Source organism: Bombus pascuorum, chromosome 1 (genome assembly GCF_905332965.1).
Source record: "Bombus pascuorum chromosome 1, iyBomPasc1.1, whole genome shotgun sequence".
NCBI classification, from domain to species: domain Eukaryota; kingdom Metazoa; phylum Arthropoda; class Insecta; order Hymenoptera; family Apidae; genus Bombus; species Bombus pascuorum.
Genome location: NC_083488.1, coordinates 30,953,208 through 30,968,341, shown reverse-complemented (window position 1 = coordinate 30,968,341; position 15,134 = coordinate 30,953,208). Strand labels below are relative to the sequence as shown.

The window sequence follows — 15,134 nt, the reverse complement described above, 5'->3', positions numbered from 1 at the left end:
CGCGTTCGAACGAACTAATTACAATCGACGCGATGTTATAAATTGTAGAGGGCGAGAGGAGCATTCTGGTTTTTTTCGACGTCGGTATTTCAGAATATGAGACGTGTAATCTCATTTAATGTGACGTCCTAATATCCTGTGCTTAGTCAATGGTGAGGTTAAAAGCTATGGAAACTACATTATCGACAATATGTCGATAATTTAATTAGAATTTGTAGTAAATTTTCAATATACTTTTTAATGATTGAAAATTTATTTTTCTTTCTCATTTTATAAAACACACGAAGAAAGACATTTTTATTATGTTTATTTATAGACAGTTTAATGTCAGTTTATTGTTAATAGAAGATACATTCATTGAGATATACGAAGTATACGTTTGAATAATAGTAATAATGTTTTATAAATATATTTTTATGAATATCTACGCTAAACACGATGATGACAAATTTTGGTAATGGAGAGTACTAGGAGAGGAGGAGTACTTCGTTTATTTCGCCCTCTTAATCTGCTTTTATTTTTTATCTGTACATAAGAGTATTCGATAGGTTACTCAAGTAATCGCATCGAAATTGATACCAGAGCTTATAACTTTTTGCAACACAAAACGAAACGATTATTTATTTCCACGCTTAAACATAGAAATGACACTACGATAGTTAATTCGGAGTAAAATAATTTACAGTACATCAATTTTATTGATATTACGTCTCATTCTAATATAATTGACGATCTTATCTTTTAATCGATCGGATCGATTAAAATTTGCTAGTCTTTACGCAGATATAACGCTGTCACTTCAGTTTATGTTCTGTATTATCACGAACTGCAATGACTGAGAAATATGTAATTTTGTATTTTGTCGAACAAAGCTGATTTTCTGACTACACTTCTGCAACATGCAGTCTGTTCGTTTTGCGTTACGCTACGCACATACATACTTTTCGTTATTGTTATAAAGTTATCTCGTTACTTCGTCGTACCCTTGTATCGTGTGGTATATACATATATGTACGTATAGAATGTGTTGCATACCTACATTCCCAGTTACCCACGTATTTGTACTGTATTTACCCTAGGATGAGCTTAGAGACAGTTATGTATAATTAACGTACATGAAGTTTCCTCCCGAAATCATGACGTATGTGCAGTGATGCATTTACCGAATTAACTAGTCAAACATAATAAACCTATGTTCCATTTTAATATATTCCATATAATTTAAGCAATTATCTTTTATGTTGTTGAATGTTAATATTCGGATATTCGTGAGAAAGTAATTTATCAAGAACTTGCATAGACATTCGTATCAAAAAATTATAAGAGATATCATATCGATATTAACGATATGACGAAAGAGATTACAAAAGATAGTGTATCAATTCATCTATTTAAATTTTTCCATGATATTACGGAAATATTATTTCAATCTTATTTATAATATCATTTAAAGGTTATTTTATTACTTTCCCATAATTTTATGAAGATATTAATTCAGACTGATTATTAAATTATTTTCTACATAAATCGCAAAAACCAAGTAATTTTTCACACGCATATTTTTATTCAGAAAGCTACTCGGTACATAGACTCGTTTTAATAAATTTTATTCTTCGAAAGGTCAAAGATATTTTTATATGTACAAGCATTAAATTGCTTTCATTCTGTAGCGGATAATCCAGTGTCGATCAATGATGGATAGACGTCATAGTTAGTGACTGGTTCTCTCACTCACACAGATATCTAGGAATATAGTAACGGAATGTAATAGATGTACAATTAATGGGTAATGTGTAACATAGAATTTTGGTATTGGCGTTCTCTTCGCGTCTACATTAACGAAACTAGCTGCTCGGCTAATCAATACGCTTGCAACCACTAGCACATTTTGCGTTCCTTAGTAGCTTATCCAAGTAGATTAGTTTATATATTGTAAGTCAGAACGTTAACAACGTATTACATATATTTCGCAGTATTAGTCGTAGTTATATATAGAAATGGCATTAATTAACCGTTAGATGTTGCATAAAGGAACAATAGGTTGTTATTTCTTTCAAAAAACAAAATTGGTAAATTATATTGATAAATTATGGGAGTACACAGTAGAAGAATAATGTAAAAATCAGTAGGTGTTTGATACGAGCATTTGAAATTTTTCTATAAATATTTCTAAACGTTAAAGGTTTTTTATGTATCCAGAAATGTTTCTACGAAAAATTTGATCCTGAAACACAGGTTGATGTTATTAATGTCAATCAAATAGCTAGCGACCTATGGATTTATAGGACCTGCACAGAATTAACGTAATTTAGTACATTTCGAACTTTCAAAAAGATACCGGCAAACTGAATTTAATTAACTTTCAGAAATATCTTAAACGCGATCCTTATGGAATGTATAGTGTGCAGCCGAGAAAATCCAGATACACGCGATACCGAGAAACCTTAAGGTCGTTAAACTCAATATCGAAGGCTTCGAAATACGTAAGGAACAAAATACGGTATCAGTGACTTATAGGAGCTATTCTATCTCTTCTAACTACTTCTGGACCGAGAAACTGGATTTCAACGGTATGCGATATAACAAGCTACAAAATGTAGAATTGTAGATGCTCAGGATTCGTAAGAAGATGTTTGAAATCATAGTACTTAGTATGATGTGGAGGATTAGATTCATTCGCTATGAAATAACACAGGAACATAATAATAGCATATTCGTAGTGTCATTTCCATAATTTGACCTTGTTAATCTCATTGTATCAAATGTTATACAAATATCAGTTCTTAACCGTTGTTATCCGAATATCAGATCATCGATGATTGCTATGTATGTAGAATTTGGACGTATCTAAGATTACTTATAAGGATTCGGCGTATACACGAGATGTTTCAATTAGGATGAAATAGATTCTAGCGACTTTAGATGTTTCCTGGTGCCACGGTATGTATTTGGAATTGTGTTAGCAATTCTGTATAGGTCAGAGAGGATTTGTGTGTGTTAGATGGTTGGACGTGGTCCAGGAAGGCCAGAGTTACTCTCGATGGTTTATTTTTTGAAGCAAGTGGAATTGGATTTAGCGTATGAATATGTTAATGCGTATTGTGGCGAATCTTTAAACCTCACAAAATCCTTTCGGATCCGCTACTTCAATGTTTTCTAGTTTTTTCTAGCACCGGTTATAAAACTGGTATACGTTATATTTGGCCTAGTCATTTTATTGTATTTCTCTTAGGCTGTCAAACATACATATAATAATTTGTACGACAACTTTTAATCAGATTTCTATATTAGAATTCTTATAATTGCCTTTTCGATAGATATTTTCTTAAACGTGCTTTGTTTCTTTAAAAATAATTGTCAAATCAGTGTTGTCAATTCGATATATTTAAATTTACTAATATAGATGGTCATTTCCGTTATCGGTGTTATCGGATAAAACGCGTACTGCGAAGTTCATACACAGATATTTGTGTGGATGAACATTTAGATCCAATCGTTGCAGATATGTTTTCAGTACCTATATGCCTTTAAACAAATGATTTCAATCATTCCTGAATTCTGTTGCGATGACATTTAAAAGTTTTCGATATTTTCAATCAAATGAAACAAATTTTTCCATCGGCCATTCAAACAACAAAGCATTTCTATTTCAAGAATTATTGAACATGACACGGAACCATTAACAGTCAAATTACTAAATAAAATTATAACAATTCGAATAGTCCATTCAGATAAAGAGGAGCGTATCACAATAGGATCCAGGGAAATCAGCAGAAGAAACTTCGTTGGCAAAAGTTTCGTCAAGTTGGATGAAGAAAATGAACGAAGTGTGGTTTCTATCGCAAGTTCCAATCTTGCGGAATACCACTTGGAACATGCTTCGAATATTAATGAATTTCTTTGTATAATGTTCTACCTATAATTTGTTACAGCGTCATGCACAAGTTCCATGATAAATTTTCACCTCGATTGGCAATCTTATTCGTATTTCATCCAGAGGAAGTATATAATATTTTACTAAACAAGAAGAAACATCGTACGTCCTTAATATTGCACTCTGATACAAGTATCGTGTTATCCTTTCCTAAGTGACCACATCGTGCCAGAAAACTCAATAATAGCTTGTACTCGTACGAAGTTGATTTAAATTAAAATGACATCTTGCGTACCTACGTGCGACGTCTGTAATGCTCTACGTATAACGTTCAGCATAGGGGATGACGCAAGGTAAAAATAGACAGAGATGAGATATTTTCAAGTGGCAATCGGAGCACAAGAGGGAGGAGTTTGTATATTACGTCATTCTGACACTTAAGATGGGACAAACGTGGGCGAATGATCAGATGTCGGACCGGAGTGGAGAAAAGATCCGAGAAAATGGTCTTCGTGTGATGCCTGAAATGAGTAAGACGACCACCAACACGACGTATTGAAAGCAAGCCACAAAAGTTCCGCTTTTCTTCGACCGAATACCAGCTACTTTTCAGAAATATATTTCTCCGTTCAAGCCACGGGGTCCAACAAGACTGTTACATAACTTTTGATATATTTGTACGATTTATATTCGGTCGGCTGATTATTGTCTATAGACGCAGAATTATACGAATTACGGAATAAATTGAAACGTATGGTAGAGAAAATTTAGAAGTCAATAAGTTTCTGTTATTCGCTGAATTGGCATACATTCGTTTAACCAATAACTGGAACATTCTTATTTTCCGTCACGTGGTAGAAAAGGATGTGCGTATAAATTTATTTAGTGAAATAACAGTTTAAATTTTAGTTAATTATTTCATGCCATGAAATAAAGTAGAGTAGTTTCATGAAATACATGGTCAGAGACGTCAGTAACTACTGATGTATTGCTGCAAAGAGCAATACAGACCAGAGCAAGTAGTATTACCGCGGAACAAGGGAAACGATTTCCCAGTGGTACAAGTCAGCATTTGATGCTAGCTTGGGAGTAATGAACCCGTTATTGATACTTCCACTTCGTAGCTTGGTTTAACTTTGTCTGTAAATAACAAGTGATACAGATTCTGCGAAAAAATCAAAAAGTAATAACCGGTGATTGAAAAAATGATTGTCGAACGTTATGTATAAAATATTTTGTACTGCCACAGCATCATATCTTTGGACGGTCGACTACTATATTGTTCTATTTCAGATGATTCAGAAGAACAAATTCTAGACATTGCATGTCCTCTAGCTCGTTCAACGTTATATTACAGTCGCTTCTCACGCGAGCAATAACACTTTACATGCAACCATCGCAATGAACCAATTTTCTGCCTAAAATGTGTAGGTTCGAAATATTTGAAACTTACGACATTAACGGTTTCATGATTTATTGACTATACGGTAGAAACATGTCAAAACATCGTTACTATTAAAATAATATTTTTCTTATAATATATAAAAGCTTATATTTCTAGTTGACTTTATTTATAGCACAAGAATAATGAATTTGTAATGATTATAAACATGAATGTAGAACAGTCATAAATTAATGAAAAATATAGAAATAATAAAGAGGAATGGTCACTTTCCCGAATTTTTAGTTCATGACTAAATATAGTAAAGAAATGATGATATATTAGAATGCAAGAATAAACGAGACACTTGAATGAACAGTAAAGGAATCGATTAAAGACTTCTAGTTCGTACTTGTATCCTGCTTAATCAATTTCTGATAGAACGTACCACGTGGTGATTTCTACGCACGAAAAACGTTTACACTCTATCTGGCACGATACCTATCGCAATAATTAACAGCGTATTGTATCGCATACACGATATAAAAAAGACAAGGATAAAATAAAGAGTAAAACAAAAAACGGTAAAACAGATCGTGTATGATTAATCGCAGTGTTAAAAGAAACGTCCTGAAAGATTTGAGAAACAAGTTGACTGGACGTCGATTGAGCGTGCAATCGTCGACAGAAACGTCGAATTAGAAATGAGGCAAACAATCGAAGCAAAATGCACGGCAGTTCCGCGAGAGCAGTCGAAAGGGGTGGCTGATTCGTGGTTGCTCGCCGAAACGATCGTCGAAGGTCGGTGACGTTCGTGTGACTCCGACGATACGACGCCGGCGCTATGTAACCTGCTTGACGTAGCAAGATGGCGGCGGCGTGTCGGAGGCGTCTCCGTCCGCACAGTGCTCGACGTCGAGCAGTCCGCGTACGTTCGTAACAACGTTTCACCGCATTAATGTGGTAGTGCACCCGGAGCATCGCACACGTCCGTGGTCACGGTTCAATCTCGTGTTTCATATCGTAATATCATCCACAATTAAAGAAACAACGTGCGACGACGAGACGTCGCGAACAGTGCTAGCACGACGAAAACATAGAGAGAGCAGTGTGAACTCAATTGGTCCCGTTCGCAATAATTCTTGTTAATTTTGCTCGTGGTGCGTGCTATTCATCCCCTCCACATCCTTTACACTTCCTCTTCCCTTTTTTCCCTCCGTTTCTCCCTCTCTCTCTCTTTTTTCTTTTCCTCTTGTTTTACGTCCCTCTCGTTTCTTCTCACCTTCTGTTCGCCGATTCCTTGTGAAATTCTACTTTCATACGCATATACATACATACATACATATATATATACACACACGAGCGTATATCTGGTTTCTTTGGTTTCCGATCCGTGTTCCCTCTATCCGTCCCGTATTCCTCTGTGATCGTTGTGAAATGTCCGTGGTAACCGGTCGTGCCTCTCGACGACAAGGAGGACGTGACGCTTGTCGTTGGTCTACGGTTCCTTGACGAGCACGGTATACGTGCAAACCGGCGCATGCACTGCAGCCCTTGCTACTATGATAATAACGAGAAAGGTGGCACGGTGGGCGCTCCTCCTGAAGCGAGAGGCGCTCGGCCGAACCTACGGTGCACAAAAGCGGTTCGAGCAAGCACCCCGCGGTGCCACGGCGATGCTGCCTCATTCCGGCCGGGTGGTAGATGACAACATCGACACCGACACCGACACCGACACCGACACCGTGGCCACCGACCTGCACAGGACCAGCAGCTGCGTCGCGTTGGCGCTGCCGTTGCCGTTCCCGTACTACGAATACTACTACTATCCTCGTGCTGGGATCGCCGCCTCCTTGTTAAACTCAGATCGCCGCACGCTCACCGACAAACACGAGGACAACTACTTGCTATCGTTACTCGCAAGAATCGACGAACCGCCAGTACCAAAGTGCTTCGATTTATTGTTAGTAGCATTGACCAAAATCCAGTCAAACGAGCTGAACGAGCAACAGGACGAACAGGAGGAATACGGTGAACAGGAAACGGAAAACGTGGCCAGTCCGACAAACGACGAGGAAGTAAGAGTGGTCGCGAACGTGAACAGTAACCGCCTTAACCGCCAGAACGGGCTAGCACGATTTTCCGCGTGACCAACAGCCACTCGCTGTTACGCCGTGTCGATGGTAATCGCGAACGCGATTCATACAATACCGGCGTGGTATAACGGTTACGACTGGAACGAAACGACCCTCGTGCAGACACAGTATACGCTGAACGCAAAAACATACACATTAAATCGCAGTTCTAATAATTAAGCAGACCGAGCTTCTGAGATACTCACGTAAAAATAGGGGAATTCGAATGAAAAGTAAGAGAACGAAGTACGTACATACATTGTCATATATACGCGCGTGATCTCTCGTGTGTATTCTTTGTGGATTTCAGTGACAGTCGAATCGACGAGCAGAGTGCGCGTATGTAATAAATTGAGGTTATAAATTTTGTGGACTCTTTGCTGGTCGTAGTTTCGAGCCTTCAAGTACGTGGAAATTTTCGCCGGCATTCGTGTACAGTGTACGATCGACGAGAACAGAGCGTTGCGCGACAGCCTCGCCGGTATATCGTAGAAGAACCACGATAACCTCATTGTTGTTTTGGTGCACGCGTGCCGGGTACGAAAGAGAAAAACTCGTTGCGAAAAAGGACACGACTGTGAATACGTAGTGCCATATGCGAATGAGAGAAAAAAAGAATAGTAAATATACAAAGGAAATATAGAACAAAGGAATGGCAGAAGTGTGATATCGGACTGCCCGTTGCATTCGTACTCCTGCCCTGAAATTTCGATTCGTGTAGCGCCATATCGCGACACACATATACATATTGTATCTTTCTCTGTCTATCTATCTGTCTCCCTCTTCCGCCTCTTTCTTTATCTCTTTTTCTCTCTTTCTCTCTCTGTAATATTTACATATATATGCATACGTATTATATACACATATACTTATATATACGAGTATATATGCACGTATAAACACACGCGAGTGTTTTTCTCGTATTCACACGTTATACGTGGGTACAGGCGCACAGTGCGGAAAAGAAAAAAGAAAATAGTAATATCGCTGCGGAAAGGGGGCTGTAAGTACGTCGTATACGCGAGTGTGCTCCTTCGATCCGGCGTGTCTCGTTATATAGCTGCAATCTCTTTCCTACGGATCTCCACGCCACATGAAGTGTCGCTCGACCAATTAAGCGAAACTCTCAGCGTTAAGCCGATCTGCCAAGAACATCTTCGAATATGTCGCTGCTCAGCGTCACGGGTGAGTTTTTTCCACTTCTTTATTTCTTTTTCTTCTTTTCTTCTTATCTCGTGTATTTCATTACACGCACCGCACCGCGCCGCACCGGTTCAAAATGACGACCGTTAACTAGAAAATATTTCGTTTTATCGTTCCGCCATCGCGACACTTTCCATCTTATCGAAATCGCTTCCGATTATTACGATGCTTTATTTTATGTATTTTTTATTTCTCTTTAATCTTTATACATTTACACAATTATTCGTTTATTTTAGTGAAAAATTTGTCTTTCAGTCGTCTCTTTTATTTTGTTCGAATTTTTACATAATAGGAAATTGCTGTAATCGCTTCTCTGCAAATGTCGTATCACTTAAGTGGCTTGGTTTATTTTAAAGCGGTTTACCCGAAATTCTCCGGATGAACGTGAAATAGAGTTGTAGAACTGACGATAAAGTAAGGTTAGAACAGTCTTGCAAGGATGGCTGCATCAGATTTGAAACTTTTTTCTTATTTTCGAATAAACTGCTCGAGAAGAGCAAATGCTTCTAAGCAAACTTGTAGAAATGGAGAAATACTTGAAGCACGAAGTAAGGTGGGGAAGAAATTTCCAAGACTCGTTCCGAGAATATTAAATACGATGGAAACGAATGTGTTGATTAATAGTCGTTATTAAAGTTATTCATTGCGCAAGTAATTACGAACATTTCCTCATACGTTTCATATTTTAAGCATAGTAAACAATGCTTTAAGCGAATTTCCTTTCTATTTCGTTTGGTCTCGAAAGGTAAACGCGGCGTATTTATTTCTATCGAATGTGCAAAAATAACAAGAATGAGAGGAAATATTATTTCAGTGATTATACGTTGTTTCTTAAATCGTCGCAAGAAATATAAAAGATAAGCTATACATAAAGACAACAAACGAATATTTGTTATTCAACCTACTTTCTTAATTATTTAATGGTTTTCTTCGTTTCGCGTCTAAAGCCTTTGATATGCAATTTACAAGTTCACATTCTACTTTCCGTGTATAGAATATGCAACGAAATGTCTCGCGATTTTAATTTAATTACGTAACTGGGTTAAGTTGCCGTTTCGTTCTTAAACACGTAGATATTAATATAAGGAAATTATAAAAATGACGAAATAACGTCTATCGCTGCTACACCGTTGAATTTGTTATTACACTCTAAATTGAGGCGTTTAATACGAACGTAGAAGTTTAACATGTCGTAGGAGTAATCCTTTAGAGATGAGTAATTCTAGATAAAGCAATCGCTATAAGTACGTTGGATAATCTTCGTGGAAAGCAAGTGAGCAAAAGCAATTGGAACATCTGTACAATTTATAGAAACGTACAACTACGCATAAGAGATATTTATAGTTAAAAACTTCTAGTATTTTTACTCATATTTTATTCAGTATCGTAACTTGTATCTTTTTGTTATCTGCTTATATGGTTGGTTGAGTTTCTCGAGCAAATTCCAGTTTAAAATATATTTTTCGTACAATTTACGTATTTAGGTGCACATATTTTCAACGAGTAAAAAGATTTTATAGTTACAAAAAACATTTAACGCAAATTAAATTGAACGTAAGGAGACAAAGCTACATATAATTTTTAATATGTGCAAGCCATTTTCCCATATTACCGTAACTATTTTTATCCCACGCTTTTGAACCGAGCAAATCATTTCCGAACTTCGTATTACACACGGAGTTTTTCGTGCGGCAATTGCTAAAACGACTAAAGTTAAAAATTACATTTCGTAAAACGAGCGTTCATACAAAGTGAGAGGGGTGTCCTTTTTATTGGAAAACCATTCAAGGATGAGAATAGAGAGAGCTAAGGTTAGGGTTAAAAGACGATGTGATAATTGGATTGGTATATGAAACAGCGAGGTTATTCTCCGATTTTTCTCTAGCTTTGATAGATACTGATTTATCCGTGATTCTTACATGAAGTTAATCACCTAATTAATTAAACCTGATTTGTGTTTGATCTTTTTATCATTCGATTTCAATGGTTTTATACCGAGGATTTCACACATTAAATCGATTTTCGTTAAATTATACTTATATTAGCTTCGTATTACTTCATCTTCTGATATTTCAAATTCTCAGTTTAAAGGGCTACATCTCGTCCGTATCCCTATTCCGATTTGAATATAAGGGGAAATTCCAGTTTTCAATATATATAAGTGCATCAAATCGGTATCCAGGATTTTCTTTCCATTCTGACTTTTGTATACGGCCTCGTATGATCAGAGTATTGAACGACTTAACCGAGTAGTATAAACGACCAAGAGAAGAGTTACTCGAGGGTTTACTTCTGGGTCGAGTCAGTTCTCGATCAGTGACCGCCATTGATATCCTTTAACGTATCCTCTCAGACGTATATACATACGTAGAAATGCAGTATGTCCTATGAGATTTAACGCGAATTGATCCACTGTATTCACAATCGGATCCGCCTGTACGAATCGCAAGTTACGATTTTCAATTGTTTCACGTAGAAAAAATCAATGTGTAAACCGGGATAGCTGCGAGCGGGAGAATTTCCGGCAATCCTTCCAATAACCACGCAGGCCAAACGTTAAAGACGCATTGACCAGCGAATAACGAGAAGCGATTGTCGATGCTTCTTTTATCTTTGTCCTATATCTGGTCATAAATATCGCCAGGGTTTTCAAGTCTTCCTGTTCATCTAAGCACGTAGACGCACGTGTACAGACCGCGTAGATGTATTCAGGTGGTAACGTTTCTTCGACAGTGTGCAGTCGGTATACACTGATAACAAAGTGCATGAACGTTCGTCTATGACTACGGAACGGCGAGAGGGTCGGGGGCGATGGGAATGAGGAGGCGGATGAAGGGGTATGTTGGAGGGTGGAAGGTGAGAGGGCAAGAGAGAATAAAGAGAAAGACGACCAGAAGAAGAGAAAGAAAGAGAGGGAAAGAGAGAGAGAGAGAGAGCATAGTGCAACGGTTGACCCCGGTACACGGGGTCATTCCCTTCTTCAACCACCACTACCGACCCCTAGTGCCTCCGGTTCTACCTCCCCTACTACTGACTCTTCCACCCCTTCTCATCCTCGTATCCTCCACCAACGCTCTACCATCACAACCACGCAACTCGACTCTTCTCTCGCTCACCCGGCCAGCGATGTAGCTACGAGGTGCTACGGGAACGTAGGTTCTCGTGCATACGTTGGGCTGACAGGAACGATCTCGGGGCGAAGTTCCACCTAGATCTTCCTTTGCTTGTCAGTCTACCAGACAGGTAATAACTTACGAAATATTTGATTTATGATAATGTTGATAGTGACGGGTTTAAGCGTGTATCGAATGGTCAGGATGCCAGCTTGCATTTGTCGAGTTAATGATCGCGCACATAACACTCTGGAAATTTGATTCGAGCTCGATCGGATTGGTATAAAAATTTCATAGGATGCATATTTCTCTTTGTTCTTTAGATTACAACGTTTTCATGAATGCACTAAATCACCGGGCACACTCGGCGGATAGGTAGTCAGTTCTTTTTTATTGATTTCGTACGAATTGATGGGAAAACAGCGTAGAAAACCGGGACAAGATTAATAGAGAAATCTCGGAGGATTTGCAGTACTAGAGATTACACGGATCAAATTTAAATGTAACAAGAATTTACGTTGCCACGTTATTTATTGCAAGGTGACTACAGTTCGAGAGCTGCAACTTTATTTATTCGCCATTGGTGCATTCACGATAAAAATAGGTCGAACTGATACGAAACGAAAAACGTCGCCGAGTCGTATCTTTAGAACTGCACTTGCAAGATATCGTCTCGCGTCGTAGAGAGGTATTTGCTTCGGTGTTTATTATCGGAAACGATCAATCTCGTGAAAGATCGACGACAAGATATCATAAACAGACAAGTACGTAAGAGCATATGTACGTGGATCGTCGATGGATAAAATCATAGCTACGGCATATGTATACGTACCTTTAAGGTGTGTATTTTTAAAACGGCTGGGGTCATACAGGTTATTCGGGTCACCTCGAAATCCAAATAAGTCGAGGGAAACGAGACTAATAAAGGAATGCTTTCACGATACTTTTGATTACGTGTGCTTTTCGAGTTATTATAAAAATGAAAGTGAAAAGAATGAGAACGGTCGAGTATATTTTCTTAGGGAACACTGCTTTAGATTTGCGTAGGCGTGCGCCGACGTTAATTTATTCGTGATCATGAAAGTGCGAATTCCTGCTGCTTTTCGCGACAAAGAGCACGTACATGTAACAATAGCAGCATCGAGGAATCTCCCTGGTGGGAAACCGAATGAAAGACTTCCCAGAGCAACGACACGTTATTGAAAAGACGACGAAAACAGAAATGAAAATATTGCGTGGTTTAGTACTCGGAATAGATATTACGCTTCTATGTGTTTCGAATCATTTGCTTGCAATTGATCCTTCCATTCGCGTAATTGCCGTATACGTATAGTAATTACGTTTCTTTCGTGTGTTTGAAAAATTGCGTAACTCGCATTAATGGCCAATAGTAACATTTCATTCGAATAACGCTCTTGCGTCGACAATATGAATTTATCGTTCACCATTTCACATTCGCGAACGATAAATCTCTAACGATGTACGCGTTACTTTTTTTATTAGCAGTGGAATGGGAATAGAGAGAGGTTGACGCACCACGGGGTGGCAAATTTTATTCGCGGCGTACGGCCGATTTATCGGACGGACTATAAATTAGTATAAGAAAAAAGACAATATGCAAAAAAGATTCAACTACTGTTTAGCCGATCTATTCTATTTCTTTTCCTTTTCATACTTCATTTTTCTTTTCCTTTCTTTGTTGTATGCTCAAAGGATTCACGCTTGCAAATCCCCAGCTTTAGCTTTTTTTTTCCATTCACTGCGTATAATATTTTCAATGACAATGTCTCTGCCAGAGACCTACTTTTTGCAACTCGCACTTAGAAAGGGAACAACGTTGCATTTGAACGCCGCGTTTTTCACCATGTCGTGGAAATGTGTCATCGTTAATGGAGATGCATCACCTACAATAACGAGGACAATCTATTTTACACTCGTAAAGACCAGCCAAACTTTATTTCGGCCTGATGGCACGCAGAATCGTTGCTATGGAGGAACTGGAATATGTCCCATTATTTTACATCAAGTTCTTTATGAACAGAAACGCTCGCATTTCACGTTCGATACATTTGTTCGTCGCGTGTATGTATGCACGTTCGGTCTCTGCGCGAGGGAAAATACAAACGTTTAATGTCACTATCGTGCATTTATCGATAATTTGTATAAATTGCGTTGCTCGTTTGCGTTCAACGTCGAGCGAAATATTTGAACAAAGAATTTCAAACTGGAACACTGAAACTGAAAAACAATTTACGACGAAGATTGTTTATTAAGTTACACGATACGCGTTTCTCTATCGAGTTACGAGAAGAGATGTTTTCGATATCTCATATATACATACTATATCGTACGCTTTCTTGTCGTTTATCGAGAAGTTTAATCGTACCTACGTAGTAGACAATAGGAGCCATAACCGGAATATGAAAGTGCATTTGTACGCGAGTTATGCGTAGCTGCGACATTTCCAGTTCCATAAATTTCCCTTGGCAGAATCTTTGTTTCTATTCAGGCAATGACGTTTTCAATGCTTCGCCGTATTACGTACTGTGTTTCTGTTATTTCTTCTTCGTCATCGAACTCGGTCTCGTCGTTCGAACAGAGAGAAGTTTCATAAGTGACTCGAGGTATCTGCATATTCTTGATCGCTTAAAGTTTAAAGTTTAAAGCGTCGTGAATGCGCTGTTATCCGTGTACCTATTGCATGGAAACGTAGTCGAGCAGCGTTAGGTAGATTCCTTTAGAAGCAAGAATAGGAAACGTTATCGAGCACGGAAACCATCGCAGTTACCCTTCGCAAACGAAGGTAGATCTTGTCTTCCTTCGCCAATGATATTTTCCGGGTATTTTCTCTTCAGACTCTCAGACTGAAACAAGACACTCCAGCCGTGTTTCGATCGTTTTCTTTGACTAAGAGTGGTTCAAGAACGCCGTCGCGTCGCTCCGGTTTTAAATGAACCTTAACATTATTTTCTTGCCACGAAAGGAGCAATTAATTTCGATTACTTTCGGTCGACGTAGCGGAAATTCGTTAGTTTTAATGTAATTTCTCCCCCTCCCCCCTCTACCTGCTTAGGATCAATCGAATTTGCATTAGAGCATAATGCAGCAAACGGTTACAGTTTTTTATAGAGATATTGTTATAAAAGCGTGACGGTAGCTCGCGTAATTAATTGCTACGAAATTAAACGTGAATTACGTACTAATATCGCAAAAGCAATTACGCTCTGTGTCAGAACACGAACATCCCTTATCTGATAATATAATGACGTCAAACAGATGTAACGATGCCACGTTGAATGATGTATGAGATACAAGTAGGAGAGTGTTCGTTACTCGTTGTTACTCGTTACCTGAATAACAACCGAAAATCGCTGAACTCGTCTACTTATGCCACGACGTGTATACAGTTGCCTTCATTTACGTCGCTT

The 15,134-nt window shown here is 38.2% G+C and overlaps 2 protein-coding genes across 6 annotated transcripts in view; both read left to right on the top strand.

The window, feature by feature from the left end:
* Positions 1-6,047: 6,047 nt before the first annotated feature.
* On the top strand, positions 6,048-7,591 carry LOC132910005 (uncharacterized). Its single transcript, XM_060965355.1, has one exon. The coding sequence runs from the start codon at positions 6,818-6,820 to the stop codon at positions 7,403-7,405; it is 588 nt and encodes a 195-aa protein (XP_060821338.1). The 5' UTR covers positions 6,048-6,817; the 3' UTR covers positions 7,406-7,591.
* The window catches only part of LOC132909895 (protein unc-13 homolog B), a 373,086-nt gene continuing 365,390 nt past the window's right edge, over positions 7,439-15,134 (top strand). For all 5 annotated transcript variants that reach the window (XM_060965194.1, XM_060965204.1, XM_060965174.1 and 2 more), the window contains exon 1: positions 7,439-8,575. In XM_060965194.1, the coding sequence (XP_060821177.1) occupies positions 8,554-8,575 (22 nt within the window). In that variant the 5' untranslated portion in view covers positions 7,439-8,553. The remainder of the gene's footprint in view (positions 8,576-15,134) is intronic.